This window comes from Diceros bicornis, chromosome X (assembly GCF_020826845.1).
Source record: "Diceros bicornis minor isolate mBicDic1 chromosome X, mDicBic1.mat.cur, whole genome shotgun sequence".
Taxonomy (NCBI): Eukaryota; Metazoa; Chordata; class Mammalia; order Perissodactyla; family Rhinocerotidae; genus Diceros; species Diceros bicornis.
The window spans coordinates 106,303,002-106,324,595 of NC_080781.1; the positions used below are offsets into that span (position 1 = coordinate 106,303,002).

Below are 21,594 nucleotides of genomic sequence, written 5' to 3' on the forward strand. Positions count from 1 at the left end.
CTGTTCCATAGGTCCCTGCTATGTTCATTTATTTTCAATTTTTTTCTCACTCTTGTTCAGTTTGGATAATTTCTATTGATCTACATTCAGTTTTAATGACTCTTCATCTGACATTGTATCAAGCCCATCCTGTGATTTTTTTCTTTCAGATATTGTCTTTTTTTCAGCTCTAAACTCTTCACTAGGTTCTTTTTATAAGTTCTAGTTCTTATTTGAGAAGTCCTCTTTCTGTTTATTTCAAGAGCATCCATCCTTCCTTCATTGAGCATGGTTATGGTAGCTGCTTTGAAGTCTTTGTCTGTAAATTTCCGTCCTGTATAATTTTTTAATTTAATGTAATTGAAATATATTTACTGCATTATTATTTATAATATTTGTTTTGGTCTTTGGTAAATTGTCAAATTTAAAGGGATTCCTTTTATCCCTGTATAATTAAAGTTTTAATTAGGAATGATTTCTGTATTTATTTAAATTATTCTTCAATATCTATTAAAAGATCATAACATTTCTTTACAAATGTTACTATAAGGGATTATTTCCACAGATTTTTATGATACTGAATTGCACCTGCATTCCTGGGATAATTTTTGTTTTTCCATGATGCATTACTCCTTTGATACTTTGCTGGATTCTATTTGTTAATATTTTGTCTGTAACTTTGAATCTATATCAATGAATGCTATTTGTCTTTAATCTCATTTTTTCAGTGTTTTGATATTGACATTATATTGTTTTATGAAATGAATTGGGGGAGCTTTTAAACCATTCTATGCTTGTTCATCTTTTCATATATATAAACTTAAAGATGTCAGTTATAACTTATTTCCATTCTAGCTTTGGGATTACTTCACAGTTGTCCTCACATGTCTTAATTATATTATCAGAATAATGGACAATTATTTTTTTCTCTGAGATGAGGTTATGATCTGCAGGGTGGAAATATTCCTTTATAGACTTAACAAATATTTATTGAGTGCCTACTTTGTGCCAAGCAAAGGTTGTCTCCATTATTTCATAAAAATAAAGCCCTTTTATATTTCATTTGCACAAATTAAATGAAATTTTACAGTGTGTTTTATTCAATCTTTTTCATTATTTTCAATATTGGTGGGGATGCCTGTGATTTTTAAACTTACTAAAGATCATGCAAACTTTGAATGAATAAATGAAAGAATATATGAAAATGTCTTACGAAATACTATACACAATTTTTGCCTCTTAAAATAAAATTTACTCTCACTCCACTATGAACTGACCTCCGCAACTGAAATTATGCTTCATAGCCTCTTTGCTGTGCAACCTCCACCAAACTTTTGACATCTTCCTTGTCTGAAATGTACCTGGATCACATAAATTTATCTAAAGAAAATACACTTTAATTTCATTGAGATAACTTAAAAAACCCATTTGCCTTAAAAAGGCAAATGTGAAAACATTAAATATTCACTGAAATGCTAAATATTTTCAATTAATAGGTCTGTAGTGAGGCCCAGGAAAGAATATTTTTAATAAGAATCTCTGTTGATAATTATGATCAGTCAAGTTTGGGAAAATCTGGCTTACAGAAATTCAGAGAAAGTTTTCTGCAATTATTCTTGATTATGAAATTAATCTAGAAATTAATGATTCAATTCATTTTGATATGGCGTTCTTTGGGATAGTTTTCACTTTAGGTGCTTGTTCATTGACTTTAGATTCTGCTGTGTTGTATGTTTGGAAGTAGACTTCTTGGAAAAACCTATATAAGGAACTTTGTCCTCTATTGTAAAAACAATTGTATTTATTATCTAATAAGAAATAGTGTATGGTGATAGGAGGTAACTTAGTGTTCAGGAAAAAATGTCAGGTTTGGACCAAGATTCTTTACTCACACTGTGGACTTGAATAAGTCTAAAACTTTCTGAGACACATTTTTCTCACACTGTATGATAAAATAACCTACATTGTAGAATTATTTTTGTTGTGTGGAATAGAATAAAAAATGACGTCCCTAACACTATGCGTGGTACATGACAGGCACTGCAAAATAGCTATTGACATTTTTGCCATTATTAAATGTGTAACAGCTGAGAACTGACCAGATAGTGTATTGACTTTGCAGAGTGGATATGTACTCAAATAAGAATATACATTGGTGGGCCGGCCCTGTGGCTTAGCGGTTAAGTGCGTGCGCTCCGATGCAGGCGGCCCGGGTTCCTATCCCGGGCGCGCACAGACGCGCTGCTTCTCGGGCCATGCTGAGGCCGCGTCCCACATACAGCAACTAGAAGGATGTGCAGCTATGACATACAACTATCTACTGGGGCTTTGGGGAAAAAATAAATAAATAAATAAAATTATTAAAAAAAAAAAAAAAAGAATATACATTGGTGTATGGTGAAGTTGAGTTTAGGGTAAGGTTATGATCTATTGGGTAGGGATATTATTTTATACATTTAACAAATATTTGTTGAGTGCCTACTTTGTGCCGTGCATTGATCTAAGCATTTTGGATAAAATAGTGGAGAAATAAAAAAGGCAATAATTACTGACACAATGGATCTTATATTCTAGTAGTCATGGTAACAAAATTCTCCACATAATGGTGGTCAGGTGATACTTATGCATTGGAATCACAATTGGGAAAGAAATTTCTGCAATTGAAATAAGTCAAGAATACTCAAACCCTCAATACAATCAACTTCCATAGTAGATACAATCTGAGGAGATTACAAGAAAATGATGGACAGAAATGAACATTCATAACCATTTTTGTTTAGGAGAATTTCTAATAATGTCTGTGATTTCTTTAGTGCACTATTTGAATTCTAATGATTGGTAGTTCCACTTCTGGTATGGCCAAATAAGCTTCTATTAAACCAAACTTCCAGCAGATAAAAGCTGTCAACTCTAAACAAAATACAAAACAACTACTTGAAGGTACTGGAGAAAAAAACAAAAACAGAGAGATTCTGGAGGGTCTCAAGACTTGGAAGAAAGGAACAACACTGGTTGAACTTCCAACTTTCATGACTTGTAGCCTAAGAGGAAGATGCAATCTGTGCCATGTGAGATGGCTAAGACTCCAAAAAAATCTGCAGTTTTTGTAGCCCAAAGAAAGTGAGGACAGAGTTCGAAGAAATCTCAAAACTGGAAAGTGAGGGAACATCTAGGAAAGGGTAGAGATAGATGGAGGGAACCAGAAGTTCTTCTCTGGAGAACCATAAACTCTGCCTAAACCTTTAGCTGACCTCTGAACCATGCATGTCTGGGGCATACTTAAAGTAGCCTAAGAAAGGATAAATGAGTTAAACAAACTTTTGAGGTATAGGCCAAGAGACAGAGATTGCAGTTTGAGTTGAAACAAGCTAATAGCCAGGAAAAACAAAAACACCAACACTCTTTAGAGAAATGTAACAGAATCCAACATTTCAACAATATAACGTTGACAATGTTTAGGTTATAACCTAAAATTTCTTAGTATAAGAAGAAACAGGAAAATGTAACCCATTCACATACATGTGTGCGTGTGCACGTGTGCACACACACACAAACTTTTCAACAAAGACCTATCCTGTGAACACCGAGATGTTGAAATTCACAAAGATCTTATTGCTACTATTATATTTATGCTCAATAACATAAAATATGCTCATAGTGATTGAAAATAGGAAATCTCAGAAGATAAATAAAAACAATAAAAATAATTGAATGGAAATTTGAGAGCTAAAAAATAATATGTGAAATTTTAAAAAATTCTCTTTATGGGCTAAACAGTATATAACAGAGAAAATAGCCAATGCACTTGAAGATAAATCAATAGAAATCATCTGAAATCAAGATCAGAGAGAAAAATATATTTAGAAGGAAAAGAGTGCACTCTCAGGAACCTAGGAAACAATATCAAACATTCTAATATACATCTAATTGGAGACCCAGAGGGGAAAAGAGGAAGAATAGGACCAAAATGTATTTGGAAAAAAAAAGCTGAAAATTCCTCAAATTTGATGAAAGCCACAAAATTATGGATTCATGAAGCTCAATGAATAACAAGCAGTATAAATATGAATCCTAATGATTTTTCTAAGAAAATTCCATCATCCAAACATGCATGAATAACTTATATAGTTTGAAACAGCACCAGTGATAAAAATGAAAATTGACTGCCTCTAGGATATCCTGATGCAGCCAACCAAAACAAGGGTATTACTGAAGGGATAGGGCCCCAAAATCAAAGAATAATCAATTGTACAGATCCCTTACTAATTGGAAATAAGGTTAACCTCAAAATTAAGTTGGTTTGATCAGCGCTGCCTCATTATCAAGGAAGTTTTTTAGATCATGAAGCACCAGTTGATCAGTCTATATCTTGAGATATCCTTAAGCCCTTTCCTGAAGAAACCAAAAATATACAAAGGAAGGATGCTGGTCATCCCAAATATTGTCATAGCCAGATATCTACCTTTTTTCTCTTACTTCTCCAAGAAAGTAACATTCTGCATTGTTTATTCTGTAAAGTAGTAATATCTACCAAGTTTCACAGGAGCAGAGCCCAGTATCTAAGACAGTTTTTATTAACAACAGACTAGAATACAACACATATAAAACAATTCAGCAAAGAGTAGATAAAAAAGAGTTGATTTTTTTGCCTGATTCAGTTGCTAGATCCTGGATACCAATGTCATTACAGAAACTTTAGACCTGGAATAATTCTCCAGTGTGAAAACTTTAGCACTATGGGACACCACTTGGATCTCAACTCTTTCATTAAGAACATCAATATTAAAAACAACTTATTTGAAGTATTCTGTCAATCTTGACACCAATTTAGAGTCAGAAATAATGCCACACCAAAGATCATCATCAAAATGGAAGTAAGAATTCAGTTGGTAGCTGGAAAAGTAAAAACAGCAAGAGTTTTTGCCACTTAGTAATATTTATTTCTACTACCAAACAAAATGTTTAGCACATAGTAAGCAAATGAATAATGTAAGTTAAATTAAACAATAAATAATTTATGTGAGAGAGAACACCAGTGTTCTGTCCTTCCACAAGAGCAAGATGACCTAGTAAAATGGTCGCTGTCAACTTTTACAGAACTCTGAAATCTAGGCAAAAATTTGAAACAAACAAGGGAAGGCTTGGTGAAGAAAGAAGCAGCTGCTTTGTAGTAAGAGAACACTGTGGCATTTTAAGTTGCCTGCCTACCGTACCCCAACCTCCAGATCAGCAGTTGGTTGGAGGATGACAGCCTGCACTCCTAGTCCTTGTTCTTAGTGCTAGAGGGAATAATACAGACCTTATTCTCAAAGAATTATGCTTTTCTTTTTAGACTTTTCTGATGGATCCCTGAAGTACAGGCACAAAGACATGCCTTTGTTTTGCCTGACTCAGCATTCTTAGATCTAGAGTGATGTTCTGGGTGGGGTTTGCCAGAAAAATTTAAAAAAGTATGAGGATTATCTGCAGCAGACTGATACAACAAACAACAGACCAGACAAGCAAGAGACAGGCTGAATGATCTGAGAAGGAAGAGGTTAGGAAAGGAAATATGTTGGGAAATAAGACATTATTTTTAAGGCATCCATATATACTAGAGAAAGAAGAAGGTCACACACATGCCCAGGGCTAGATGCATGCTTAAAAAAAGGCTGAGAAGACACTATTCTTTCACCTATGCTTGAGCTGACCTTCAGCCTCTGAGCCTCTGTGCAAGCCTAAATTGAAAGCTAACACAAACTTATAAACAGCCTCACTAATCATTGAAGAAGGGCCCCCCAAAAGAGCTGATCTACAAAGACTAAGAGTATTTTTTTTCTTTCTTTGCCTATAGATGTTGAAGAAACTTCTCTCAAAACAATAGATGACCACTAAGCTGACATAACACTGATTTCAGTGGACACACAAGACAAAAATATCAGACTTTATAAAAGTACTGTAGAAAAGTCACTAAAAAGGCAAACAAAATTAACCCACAAATAGGAACAACTAACCCCAGGAAGGGGGGGTAATCTGATTTCCACAATTGTCACATTATAATATTCAAAATGTTCAAGTTTCATCAAAATTATGAGGAATGCAAAGAAACTAGAAAGTATGGCCCATTCACAGGAAAAAATAAATTAATAGATAATGATCCTGAGGAAACCCAGGCATCAAACTTACAAGACAAAGACTTTAAATCAACTCTCTCAAACATGCTCAAAGAGTCAAAGGAAACCGTGAATGAAGAACTAAAGGAAACCAGGAGAACTATGTCTCAACAAAGAGAGTATATCAATAAAGGGATAGAAACTATAAAAAGAAATCAAATAGAAATTTGGGTACAATAACTGAAATGAAATTTCAGTATGACAACTAAAATGAAAAGTTCACTAGATTGATTCAACAGCAGAATTGAGCAGATGTAAGGAAGAATCAGGGAATTTGAAAATAGGTCAATTGAGATTATCCAGAAAGAGAAAAGAAGGAAGAAAAATGAACAGCACCTGAGAGACACATGAGACACAATCAAGTTTACTAATATACACATAATGGGAGTGCCAGAAAGAGAGAGAGAGAATGAAAAGGGCAGAAAGAATAAAGAAATAATGGCCAAACATCTCTCAACATTGAGGAAAGACATGAGTCTGCACATCTAATTAGCTCAATGAACTCCAAGCATAAATCACTCTAAGAGATCCAAACCAAGATACATTATGGTCAATATTACAAGGAATCTTTAACAAGATTAACAATGAATTTATCTTTAGAAACTACGGAAGCCTGAAAGCAGTAGGATGACATATTGAAAGTGTTTAACCAAAAAAAAAAAACGTCTTGTCAACCAAGAATTCTATATATGGCAAAATTATCCTTAAACAATGGAGAAACTGAGATTTAATGCACAATATAGTGAATATAGAAAACAATATTGTATTATAATTACCAAATTTGCTAAGAGACTAGAGCTTAATTATTCTAACTACTAAAAAGAAAGGATAATTATGTAACATGATAGAGGTGTTAATTATTGCTACAATGGCAATCATATTACAATATATAAATGTATCAAATTAACATGTACATCTTAAATTTACACAGTGTTATATATCAAACATGTTTCATTTTTTTTCAAAAAAATTCCTTGGTAAACAAAAACTGAGGAAGTTCATTGCTAGTAGACTTACTGTACAAGAAATACTAAAGGGAGTCCATCAGGATGAAATGAAAGGTTATTAGACAGTAACTCAAAGGTATATGAAGAAATAAACAAAAAAGGTAAATATAAAATTCAATGTAAGTTTATTATTGATTTGTTACTCCTCTTTTGGTTTACTATCTTATATAACAGGCAAATACATAAAACAATACTTATAAATCTATGTTAATGGGCATGCAATGTATAAAGATATAATTTGTGACAATAACAAATAAAGAGGGAAGGAGATAGAAAGGAGCGAAAATTTCAAATACTATTGAAACTAAGTTGGTATTATTTAAAACTTGGTTGTCATGTTAATGTGATAATGTTAATTTCAAGTTAACCCAAGGAAAAAACTAAAATAATATACAGAAAAAGAAACAAGAAGAAAATCAAATAGTACCTATAAAAATCAATTAATCACAAATGAAGGCAATAACAAAGGAATTTATGAGGAAAATGGCATATATCATATAGAAAACAAACAGAAAATGGTGGAAATAAGTTCTTTCTTAACTTCAGTTATTTTAAATGTGAGTGAATTAAACTCTCCAGTTAAAAGTCAGAAATTGGCAGAATGGTTAAAAATACACGATGTCAGAATGAATTTAAAAAAACTTTCCTTTATATGCTGTCAATAAGAGACTCATTTTAGATCCAAAGTCACAAATAGCTTTAAAGGAAAAGATATTCTATGCAAATAATAACCAAAAAGAGCTAGGGTGGCTAAACTAGTATCAGACAAAACAGAAATTAAGACAAAAATTGTTATGAGAGACAAAAAAGGACATTACATATTGGATAAAAAGGTCAAACTATCAAGAAGATATAACAATTAGGAATATATATGCACCTAACAACAGAGACCAAAAAATATAGAAAGCAAAACTGACAGAATTGAAGGGAGGAAAAAACATATCTATAATAACACTTGGAGACTTTAATACCCCATTTTATATAATGGATAGAACTAGACAGAGGATCAGTAAGAAAATAGAGGACTTGAACAATACTATAAAGCAACTAATTCTAACAGACATGTAAAGAAAACACCATCCAACAGTAGCAGAAAAAGTATTTTTCTCAAGTACACATGGAACCTTCTCTGGGATAGGTCATATATCAGGCCTCAAAACAAGCATAAAAAATTAAAAATATTATCATTCAAAGTATCTTTTCCACAATGGGATGAAACTAGAAATCAACAACGGAAGAAGACTGATAAATTCATAAATATGTGGAAAGTAAACACCACATTCACTATTAAACAACCAATGGGTGAAAGAAGAAATTACAAATGGGATTAGAAAATATTTTGAGAAGAGTAAAATGAAAACTTAACATACCAAAACTTATGGGATGCAGCAAAAGCAGTACTCAGAGGGAAATTTACAGCTGTAAATGCCTACATTTAAAAAGAAGAAAGGTCCAAAATCAATAACCTAACTTTAGATCTTAAGGAATTAGAAAAGAAGAATAAACTTAATCTAAACTAGCAAAAGAAAGGAAATGGTATAGATTAAAATGGAGACAAATAAAACAGAGAATAGAAAAAAAACAAAGAGAATTAGGAAGAACAAAAGTTGGCTCTTTGAAAAGTCAACAAAGTTGATAAACCTTTAGCTAGAGTGACTAAGAAAAAAAAGAGAGAAGACATAAATTACTAAAAGTATAAATGAAAGTGGGGGAAGGGCATTATGACTGATATTACAGAAGTTAAAAGGACTATAAAAGAATACCATGAACAATTGTACTTCAACAAATCAGACTACCTAGAAGAAATGGACAAATTTCTAAATACACAAACTACCAAAAGGAACTACAGAAGAAACAGAGAATCTGATGAGACTTATAACAAGTAAAGGCATTGAATCAGGAATCAAAAAATCTTCCTACAAGGCAAGTCCAGGATCACAAGGCTTCACTGGCAAATTTTACCAAACATTTAAAGAAGAATTAACACCAGTTCCTCTCAAACTCCTACAAAATAGAAGATGAGGGAACACTTTGTAACTCATTCTATGAGACTGGCATTGTCCAGATACCAAAGCCAGAAAATGACATTACAAGAAAAGACAAATATAGACCAATATCTCTTATGAATATGGATGCCAATATCCTTAACAAAATACTAGCAAACTAAATTCAGCATCATATTATACACCATGACAAGGGAGATTTATTCCAGGAACGCAAGGTTGGTTCAATATACAAAAATCAATTGATGTAATGCATCACATTAATAAAATAAAGGTAAGAAAACCACGTGATCACTCAATTGATGCAGAAAAGGCATTCGATAAAATCCATCACTCTTTTATGATAAAAACACTCAACAAAGTAGGAACAGAAGGAAACTTCCTCAACATGATAAAGGGCATTCATGAAAAACGCACAGTTAACAGCCTACTCAATAGTGAAAGATTTCCTTTTTAGATCAGAAAAAGACAGGATGCCTGCTCTTACTGCTTCCATTCAACATTGTACTGGAAAGTCTATCTAGAGCAATTAAGCAAGAAAGAAAATAAAAGGCAGAGGAAAATTAGAAAAGAAAAAATAAAATTATTTCTATTCACAGAGGACATGACCTTATATATAGAAAATCCTAAAGAACCCACACACAAACAAAAATAGATCTAATAAATAAATTCAGTGAAACTGCAAGATACAAGACTAACACATGAAAATCAGTTATAGTTCTATACACTAACAATGAACAATCCGTAGGGGAAATTAAGAAAACAAATCCATTTACAAGAGTATTAAAAAAATTTCAACTGATAAAAGCATCAGCCATAAAAAGGAATGAAGTACTGATACAAAATGAATGAAACTCAAAAACAGTATGCTAAGTGAAAGAAAAAGTGAAAAACAAAAGGTCACCTATTGTATGATTTCTTTTGCTTGAAATGTACAGATAGCTAAATCAGTAGAGACAAAAAGCAGATTAGAGACTGTCAGGGAGGGGAGGGGAGAATAGGGAGTGACTGCTAATGGGTAGTAGTTTCCTTTGGGGGATGATGAAATGTTTTGGAACTAGAAAGAGGTGATAGCTGAATAACACTGTGAATGTACTAACTGCCACTGGATTGTACACTTCAATGTGATTAATTTTATGCTATGTAAATTTTACCTCAATGAAAAATAATGTACATAACACCGAATGCATTATCATCCTCCTCCTTCACTGTCTTTAAAAAGCTTAGATTATGAGAGGAAGAAATAAGTAGACTAAAATTTAAAACTACATTCAGTGTAATTTGGGTAATATGTTCTTGTCTTCTCCCTGTTCTCTTGCAGATTATGTCTGGCCACTACCTAGATATTTGTGCCCCGTCTGGATTTCTTTGGATGTTTTATTTTCTACAGCGTCCATCATGCACCTCTGCGCTATCTCGCTGGATCGGTATGTAGCAATACGTAATCCTATTGAGCATAGCCGTTTCAATTCGCGGACTAAGGCCATCATGAAGATTGCTATAGTTTGGGCAATTTCTATAGGTAATTAACTTTCTTGGCCATTAGAATTGCAGCGGCTATGCTCAATACTTTCGGATTATGTACTGTGAACAACGTACAGACGTCGACTGGTAACATTTGCGTTTAATCGGGATTCTTCTATTTAATAATTATTCTTAACCTATTTATCTGATATTTAGGTTAACAATAATGAAATAAATGTAATGTATATGAATATGTAAATGCTGTTTCCATTTATGCTGCTAAATTATTTTATGCATTAATATGCCAGTGAATTCTGCAACACAGATGCAAAATCTGTGAGATATTTAAAACGATTTGAAGATGACAAAGATAAACATTAAAGTCCAAATTTTAAAAATAAAGCATTTAAATCTTAAAAAAGATAAATCTATTCCAGAATATTAATATTAATATTTTTGTTCTAATTCCATATCTTCTTCAGTTGAAAAATCAATAGCGCAACGCGAACCTTCATGAAGTAAACATGTTTAAATTCGTACTTTTAATCAACCTAAAATATACTCTCTCTACTCCGTTTTTAAATATCTTCTTGGATTCTGGTTTCATAACAAGAGAAAAAAATCTATTGGTTTCTTTAAAGATTTGGGGGAGGTTGAAGGGAAAGAAATGATCATCTTATTGCTTATATTTGAGATATTCATAAATGCCTTAACAATGCTAATATTCAAGTCACAAAATTTAACTGATTAGAATACAAGGGCTTTTATAATCTCCTTTTTTTTTTCCTTTTTTTTTCTCTTCCAGTTGGAATTTACATTTAGTGTCTCATTAAATAGTTCTTCTTCAAAGTTATGTTTCTGTAACAGATTCTGGTAAAGTTTACAAGATTAAGGCCTCTATACAATCTTCACTGATATCATCTAAAGATTCTGATTCTGCGTTTATTGATAAAATAAGTTTAGGTTTTAAGATTGTTCTATTGTGAGTGAAGAAGATAGATAAATGGATAGATAGATAGATACATACATATACACACACTTTTAGATAAAAAGCAATGAAACTTCTCCCAGAGAAGAAGTAAATCTATATACACAATTTGATGTACATATTCAAGCACTCACAGGTTTAACCCTTTCCACCTTGAAGAGCTCATCTAAAAAGATACCATTTCTTAACTGCTCACAAAGGAAATACACAGCTAAACTAAATGAGACTATTAGGGGCATCAGATTCTAATGACAGACCAACAGTAACTTGCAATGATTCGTGCTTAAGACAACTAAAAATATGGAAAAAATACTATAAGCATTGAGAAGCTAATAAGTGAGACATCCAGAAAAACACAGAAATTCAGGAAGAATGACTGTGACTTTGGGGTCACTTTTGCCAATGATGCATGTGCAAACCTGAACAGGTGACTGACAGATTGAGAAGCTCATTTCACAGTCTCACGAGTAAGGGAGGATGAAAGGAGGAATACAAAGCCTGGCAAGGGTCAACCAATTTAAACTTATTTTTTGGATCCCAAAGGCCTAGAAATAAGGCTAGGCCAGAATTAAACCACCCTTGGTAGGGAATTCAGGCCTCGTTCAAGTCACCTATGTAACCAAGAAAAATTTTGAGCTTGGACAATGGATTAAGGTAATTTCATATTCTTCCTGTTTCCAAATTTTTTGGTATGAGCAAAAAAATTATCATCGTAGGCTTCAAACTATTTCTTTCCATAATTTTCAATTCTAGTAACTGGAATAGAATGATAAACAGACACATGAAGAGACAAGACAACATGAACCAGATATAACACAATAAAAGATAATACAAATGAACCCACAGGCACTCAAGATAGTTGAATCACCAGACATAGACTTTAAATAACTATTTGTAATGTGCACATGGAAATTGCAAACAGAACTTAAATATTTCAGCAAGAAATTGCAAACTGTAAAGAGAGACATTTAAGACTTGAGAAACAGCTAGAAAATCTGGAGATTATGCATAACGTGAAAACCTCAGAACTCAAAGGAAGATTAGACATGGCTAAACACAGCATTACTTTTTTTTTTTTTTAATAATTTTATTTATTTATTTTTTCCCCAAAGCCCCAGTAGATAGTTGTACGTCATAGTTGCACATCCTTCCAGTTGCTGTATGTGGGATGCGGCCCCAGCATGGCCGGACAAGCGGTGTGTCGGGGTGCGCCCTGGATCCGAACCCGAGCCGCCAGCAGCGGAGCGTGCGCACTTAACCGCTAAGCCACAGGGCCGGCCCAACACAGCATTACTTAAGATCAGTTAAAAGAAACTGTGATGAATGAAGCAAGAAAAACCCGAAGGATAGAAAAAAGAGAAGACAGAATAAGATGATGATAGACATACAGTATGAAATGAGAAAAATTCCACAAGATGAGAAAAGAATAGCAGAAAAGCAATATTTGAAGAAATAAAGGCTTTTAGAATTGATGAAAGACACTGATTCCCACATTTAAAGAAGTCAACAGGTCTCAAGCAGAATGAATAAAAAGCAATCAACGTTTAGACCCACCATAGTGACATTGCAGGAAAAAAGAAAAAATAAAAATAAAGAGATCAACTTCAATAGAGCAACAATAAGATGGATGAATGCCTTCTCAACAGCAACAATGAAAGCTAGAAGATGTTGAAATGATACTGTCAAGGTGCTGATAAAAAGTGAATGCTAAATTAGAATCTTATTCTCAGCAAAATTATACCTCAAGAATTGAAGTGCAATCAAGACATTATCAGACAAGAAAAACTAAGAGAACATGACGTAAGCAGACTCTTACTTAAGGAAATACTAAAGGGTATTCTTAAAACAAAGGAAAATTACATTGTTTCCCTAAAGCCTTGCTAACAAAGTGTATTTTCAAACATTTAAAATCTTGCCAATCCAATAGGTGAGAAATGTTATCTCAGTTTTTTTCTTTTTTGCTTTTTAATTATTTTATTGAGGTCACATTGGTTTATAACATTATGTAAATTTCAGGTGTACATTATTATATTTCAGCTTCTGTTTAGACTGCATCATGTTCACCACTAAAAGTCTACTTTCCATCAATCATCATACATATGAGCTCTTTTACCCCTTTCGTCCTGCCCCCACCCACTTCCCTTCTGATAACTACCAATCTGTTCTCCTTATCTATGTGTTTGTTTGTTTATCTTCCATATATGAGTGAAATCATAGGGTGTTTGTCTTTCTCTGTCTGACTTATTTTGCTTGGCATAAATACCCTCAAGGTCCACCTGAGTTATCACAAATGGCACAATTTTGTCTTTTTATGGCTAATATTCCATTGTGTATATATACCACATCTTCTTTATCCATTAAGCAAATGATGGGCACTTGGGTTGCTTCCAAGTCTTGGCTAATGTGAATAATGCTGCAATGAACATAGGGGTTCATATATCTTTTCAAACTAGTGTTTTCATGTTCTTTGGATAAATACCCAGAAGTGGAATAGCTGAATCATATGGTATTTCTATTAATTTTTTCAGAAACCTGCATACTGTTTTCCATAGTGGCTGCACCAGTTTGCATTCCCACCAGCAGTGTGTGAAGGTTCCCTTTTCTCCACATTCTCTCCAACACTCGTTATTTCTTGTCTTTTTAGTAATAGCCATTCTGATGGGTGTGAGGTGATATCTCATTGTAGTTTTGATTTACATTTCCCTAATAATTAGTGATATTGAACATCTTTTCATGTGCCTGTTGGCCCTCTGTATATCTTCTTTGGAAAAATGTTCATATCCTCTGCCTATTTTTTGATCAGCCTGTTCGTTTTTTTTGTCATTGAGTTGTATGAGTTCTTTATATATTTTGGAGATTAACCCCTTGTGGGATATATGATTTGCAAATATTTTCTCCCACTTGGTGGGTTGTCTTTTCATTTGGGTGATCGTTTCCTTTGCCGTGCAGAAGCTTTTTTGTTTGATGTAGTCCCATTTGTTTATTTTTTCTTTTGTTTCCCTTGCTTGAGGAGACACGGTATTCAAAAAGATACTGCTAAGACTGATATCAAACAGCATACTACCTATGTTTTCTTCTAGGAGTTTCATGGTTTCAGGTCTTACATTTAAGTCCTCAATCCATTTTGAGTTAATTTTTGTGTATGGTGTAAGATAATGGTCTACTTTCGTTCTTTTGCACGTGGCTGTCCAGTTTTCGCAATACCATTTATTGAAGAGGATTTCTTTCTCGTTATACATTCTTGGCTCCTTTTTCAAGATTGGCTGTCCATAGATGTGTGGTTTTATTTCTGGGCTTTCAGTTCTGTTCCATTGATCTGTGTGTCTTTTTTCCTGCCAGTACCATGCTGTTTTGATTACTATAGCTTTGTAGTATATTTTGAAGTCAGGGATTGTGGTGCCTCCAGCTTTTTCTCAGAACTGCTTTGGCTATTCAGGATCTTTTGTTATTCCACATAAATTTTAGGATTCTTTGTTCTATTTCCATGAAGAATGTCATTGGGATTCTGATTGGGATTGGGATTGCATTGAATCTGTAGATTGCTTTAGGTAATATGGACATTTTAAATATGTTTATTCTTCCAGTCCATGTGCATGGGATATCTTTCCATTTCTTTACATCTTCTTTGGTATCTTTCAATAATGTCTTATAATTTTCAGTGTATAGGTCTTTCACCTCCTTGGTTAAATTTATTCCTAGATATTTTATTCTTTTTGTTGTGGTTGTAAATAGGATTGTATTCTTGACTTCTCTTTCTGCTAGTTCATTATTAATGTATAGAAATGCAACTGATTTTTGCATGTTGATTTTGTACCCTGCAACTTTACGTATTCGTCAATTATTTCTAATATTTTTTGATAGATTCTTTAGGGTTTTCTATATATAGAATCATGTCATCTACAAATAGTGACAGTTTTATTTCTTCCTTTTCAATTTAGATTACTTTTATTTCTTTTTCTTGCCTAATTGCTCTGGCTAAAACTTCCAGTACTATGTTGAATAAGAGTGGCGAGAGTGGGCATCCTTGTCTTGTTCCTGTTTTCAGGGGAATAGCTTTCAGGTTTTCACTGTTGAGTATGATGTTGGCTGTGGGTTTGTCATATATGGCCTTTATTATGTTGACGTACTTCCCTTCTATACTCATTTAATTGAGAGTTATGATCATAAATGGATTATGGATCTTGTCAAATGCTTTCTCTGCATCTATTGAGATTATCATGTAATTTTTATTCTTCATTTTGTTAATGTGATGTATCACATTGATTGATATGCAGATGTTGGACCATTCCTGTATCCCTGGAATAAATCCTACTTGATCATAGTGTATGATCCTTTTAAGGTATTATTGTATTCCATTAGCTAATGTTTTATTGAGGATTTTTGCATCTAAGTTCATCAGCAATATTGCCCTGTAATTTTCCTTAATTGTGTTGTCCTTGTCTGATTTTAGTATCAGGGTAATGTTGGCCTTGTAAGATGAGTTAGGAAGCATCCTGTTCTCTTCAATTTTTTGGAAGAGTTTGAGAAGGATAGGTCTTAAATCCTCTTTGAAAGTTTGGTAGAATTCACCAGAGAAACCATCTGGTCCTGAACTTCTGTTTTTTGGAAGGTTTTTGATTGCTGTTTCAATCTCTTTGCTTGTGATTGATCCATTCAGATTTTCTATTTCTCGATTCTGTTTTGGGAAGTTGTATGATTCTAAGAATTTAGCCATTTCTTCTAGGTTATTTAATTTAATGGTGTATAGCTTTTCATAGTATTCTCTTATAATCCTTTGTATACCTGTCATATCTGTTGTAATTTCTCCTCTTTCATTTCTGATTTTATTTATTTGAGCCTTCTCTTTTTGTCCTAGTGAGTCTGGCTAAGGGTTTGTCAATTTTGTTTATCTTTTGAAAGAATCAGCTCTTAGTTTCATTGACCCTTTCTATTGTTTTTTTAGTCTCTATTTCATTTTTTTTCCACTCTGATATTTATTATTCCTCTCCTTCTACTGACTTTAGGCTTTGTTTGTTCTTTTTTTTCTAGTTCTTTTGGATATAGTGTTAGATTGTTTATTTGAGATTTTTCTTGTTTTTTGAGGTTGGCCTGTATTCCTATGAACTTCCCTCTTAGTACCCTTTTGCTTAATCCAATAAGAGCTGATATGTTATGTTTTCATTTTCATTTGTCTCCAGGTATTTTTTGATTTCTCCTTTGATTTCTTCATTGACCCAATAGTTGTTCAGTAGCATGTTGTTTAGTCTCCACTTATCTGTGACTTTCCTAGCTTTTTTCTTGTAGTTGATATCTAGTTTCATACCATTGTGGTTGGAAAAGATGCTTAATATGATTTAAATCATCTTAAATTTATTGGGGCTTGTTTGTTTTCCAAACGTATGGTCTATCTTTGAGAATGCTCCATGTACACTTGAGAAGAATATGTATTCTGCTGCTTTTGGATGGAATGTTCTGGATATATCTATTAAGTACATTGGTCTACTGTTTCATTTATGGCCAACATTTCCTTCTTGACTTTCTGTCTAGATGATATATCCATTGATATAAGTGGGGTTTTCAAGTCCCCTACTATTATTGTGTTGCTGTCAATTTCTTCCTTTAGAACTGTTAATAGTTGCTTTATATATTTGGTGTTCCAATGTTAGGTGCATATAGTTTAACAAGTGTTATGTCTTCTTGGTGCAATGTCCCTTTTATCATCATATAATGACCATCTTTGTCTCTTGTTATCTTTTTTGTCTTGAAGTCTGTTTTGTCTGATGTAAGAACAACTATACTCCCTTTCTTTTGGTTGCTATTTGCTTGGAGTATCATATTCCATCCCTTCATTCTGAGCCTATGTTTGTCTTTAGAGTTGAGATGTCTTTCCTGGAGGCAGCATATTGTTGGGTCTTGTTTTTTAACCATTCCAGTCAATCTGTGTCTTTTGGTTGGTGAATTCAATCCATTTATATTTAGAGTGATTATTGTTATATGAGGGTTTAATACTGCCATTTTATCCTTTGTTGTCTGGTTGTTCTATATTTCCATTGTTTCTTTTTCCTTAGTATTTCTGTCTGCCATTTCAGTTTAGTGGTTTTCTGTGATTTTTTTGTTTTCTCTTTATTTATAATTTGTGACTCTGCTCTGACTTTTTATTTTGTAGTTACCATGAGGTTTGTATAAAAGATCTCATAGATGAGATAGTTCTTTTTCTGCTGATAGCACCTTATCTCCATTAGCTTATGCAGGTTCTGTCCTTTTCCTCTTCCCCTTCTACATTTTTGTTGTCACAAATTATTCTTTTTTGTGTTGTGAGTTTGTGACCAAATTGATGTGGTTATAGTTATTTTTGATGCTTTCTTTCCTTTTAGCCTTTATGTTATAATTGTTTACTAACCTATTCTGATATAGAGTTGCAATTTTCTGACTCTGTCTATCTATTTATCACCTTGCTCAAAACTTTGTAAACCTTTGCTTTTTTGTTTCAGGTAGGAGCGCTCCTTTCAACTTTTCTCTAAGGCAGGTCTAGTGACGATGAACTCCCTCAGCTTTTGTTTGTCTGGGAAAGCTTTTATTTCTCCTTCATATCTGAAGGATAACTTTCCTGGATAGAGTATTCTTGACTGATAGTTTTTGTCTTTCAGTATTTTGAATATATCATTCCACTCTCTCCTAGTTTGTAGGGTTTCTGCTGAAAAATCTGCTGAAAGCCTAATAGGGGTTACTTTGTGAGTTATTTTCTTCTCTCTGGCTGCCCATAGTATTCTTTCTTTGTCATTGACTTTTGACAATTTTAATATTATGTGCCTTGGAGAAGGTCTTTTTGCATTGAGATAATTAGGAGTTCTATTAGCTTCATGTACTTGTATATCCAGTTCCTTCCCCAGATTTGGGAAGTTCTCAGCTATTATTCCTTTGAATCAGCTCTCTGCTCCTTGCTCCCTATCTTCTTCTGGTGTACCTATTGCCCTTATGTTACTTTTTCTAATTGAGTTGGGTATTTCTCATAGAATTTCTTCATTTTTTAAAAAATTTTAGTTCTCTCTCCTCTTCCACCTGCATCATTTCTAGATTTCTATCTTCGAGCTCACTAATTCTCTCCTCTGTATGGTCTGCTCTATTTTTAATGCTTTGTATTTATTTTTCATTTCATTAATTGTGTTCTTTATCTCCAGAATTTCTGGGTTTTTTATTTATTTATTTATTTATTTTGGAGTTTCAATCTCTTTAGTGAAGTACTCCTTCTGTTCATTAATTTTATTCCTGAGCTTATTGAACTGTCTTTCTGAATTTTCTTGTAACTCATTGAGTTTCTTCATGACAGCTATTTTGAATTTTCACTCAGTTAGATTGTAATCTCCTGTGACCTTAAGTTTGGTTTCTGGAGAGTTGTCATTTTCTTTCTGTTCTGCTGTGTTACTGTAGTTATTCATGGTACTCAATGAGTTGAGCCTCTGCCAGCACATTTGTGATTGTAACCAACTTTCTTATTTGGGTAAGGCTTTGGTTACTTTAGATCTGAGCCGCTTCTGGTTGTATTTGAGAGCCTGCACTTTGCCCCCTTCACTGCCTCTGCTAGAGGCATCCTCAGGGCCCTCTTTGTGCTGCTTGTGCCTCTGAGGTTGCTAGTGCCTTGTTGCTTATGATGTGGCTGCAGTCTCAGGTGTTGCCACTGGGGTCACCAGGCTGCAAGCACTTCTGCTGCTTTCAGGGTTACCTGGGCCTCATGTTCCCCCACTGGCTTTCCATGGACTCTCTACAGGCGTGGATGCTGCTGCCCTGTGCACCACCTGCACTACTGCTCCCAGGTTTTCTGGGTGTGCTGGCTTCGCCACTGCCATGGGCACTGGGTTCATGGATGTCGCTGTTGCTTCTGGGGTCCTTGGGACCCAGGGACTTGCATGCAGCACCCACTGCTGGTACAGCTGTAGTTGGGGGTGCCGCCACTGGGGGCTGGGTCACAGGTTCTGCTCTTCCTGAAGCTTCTGGTCACAGGTTCCACTTGCCACTGCTAGGGGGGGCAGGGGCTAAGGAGGGAGAGATTGTCATTGTTGCTCACTTGTGCAGCCTCTGGTCACTGGCATGAGCTGGTGTGTTTGGAAAACTCAGGTCAGGGTGCCCCCTCCAGCTGGGAAAATCTGAGTTTTGTATACTGTCCCCATTATTGGAAAGAGCAGGCCACTGCCAAGGAAGGGGGAAGGGGCCAGGTCACCAGCTCTGCTCTGTGGCCTGAATCCTCAGGACATGGGGACCACCCACCATTGCTGGGGAGGGGTGCAGTGGCTAAGCCATGAATGCTATGTCTATCCCTGCAGCCTCTGCACACAAGCATGTATGCCAGATCTAGGTTTTGGATTGCTTCTCCTGGGGGAGGGAGAGGGGACTGGGTCACTGGCTCTGCTCTGTGTACTCAATCCTCTGGATGTGTGTGCCACCCACCACCACTAGGGGTGCAGGGACTAAGCCACACATCCATGTCTGCCAATGTAGCCTCTGTTCACAGGCATACACCAGTGTAAAGATCCGTGTTTTGGATCACTGCTGCTGGGGGCGGGGGGGCAGGGGGTGCTGTTTCCCTAGTTCCACTGCCTCCTGGAGGTCCAGTCCACCCACTTTCAGATGTATAGATGCATGTATCTCTTAGGCATTCTGTTGTGCTGTGTAGGGAATCCTTCATTGGTCAATGGATGTCTGATTGGCTATAACTTAAGAGGAGAGAGACAACGGGAACAACTCACTCTGCCATGATGCTGATGTAACCCCTCAGTGTAGTTTTAATTTACATCTGCTTTATTATGATAGAAGTTGAGCTTGTTTTCATATGCTTAAGTGCCATTGCTAAATCAGTTTTTTGCGAAGTGATTGTGCCTTTTGCTCATTTTTCTGTTTCTTTTCCTTTTTATTTCTTTATTTTAATAGCCTTTATACATCACAGATAATAAATATTTTACATGTTATAAATGAAAATATTTACTCTTTGATATTTGCTATGCAAATGCTTATGGTCTTTTTGGTGTGCAAAATTATTTTTTTTTTTAAGTTCATTTTATCAAATCAGGTTACATTTCTATGTTGAGTGATAGCTATAAATTCTTTCCCCACACTCAGGTTAGACAATAACTCACCATATTGTCCTCATTTTTTACATTTAGACTTCTTATCCATTAGGAGTTTATTTTTGTATGTGGTGAGATATACATTCAATTTCGTCTTCATCCACCTAATCGTTCACTTGTCTCATGCTCTTTAATTAAAAAGTACATCTACTCTGTGATTTGTTATGTCATCTTTATAGTATATTAAGTTATTTTACATTATCTAAGCCTATTTGTGAAATTTACATTGTATTACACTAGTGAGTCTATTTGTGTACCAATTCCACACTGTTTTAATTATAAAAGTTTTATAATAAATTTTTTCATCTGGTATGGTTAATCCCCACTCATTACTCTTATTTTTCAGAGCTTGCCTAGACATTTTGGAACGTTTAATTTTCCATATGAGCTTTAACATTAACTTTCCTAGTTTCAGTTTAAAAGCCAGTTTATATTTTGATAGGGGTCTCTTTAAATTTATAAATTAAAGAAGAAATTAACTTAATTTTTAGAAAATACTTTCTCTAATCTTTATCCTAATTTAGATTATGGCCAGTCTGTCTCCTAGACTTTACAGCCAAGCTTATTATATAGTCACCGTCATGTCTTCCTTGTCACCATTTATAATTTATCTCATGAGAATCAATTTTATAGCTCTACCACTCTACTGAAACTGTTCTCTGTAAGTTCACTAGTGGGTTCTTAATTGTCTAATTCATAAGTTCTCAAAATTTTTGGTCATAGGATCCCTTTACACACTTAAACATTGTTGACCCCAATGAGCTTTTGTTTGTATGAGTTCTATCTATCAATATTTATTGTCCTGGAAATTAAAATTGAGATAATTTTTAATTATGTATGGATTTATTAAAAATAATAAACTAATTACATGTTAACGTGAATAATATAGCTCTATGAAAAATA

At 34.3% G+C, this 21,594-nt stretch overlaps 1 protein-coding gene across 1 annotated transcript in view; it reads left to right on the forward strand.

The window, feature by feature from the left end:
- HTR2C (5-hydroxytryptamine receptor 2C) overlaps positions 1 to 21,594 on the forward strand; it is a 310,470-nt gene that overhangs the window by 219,208 nt on the left and 69,668 nt on the right. Inside the window, exon 5 of the mRNA XM_058536549.1 lies at positions 10,463 to 10,663. Coding sequence (XP_058392532.1) covers positions 10,463 to 10,663 — 201 coding nt within the window. The remainder of the gene's footprint in view (positions 1 to 10,462; positions 10,664 to 21,594) is intronic.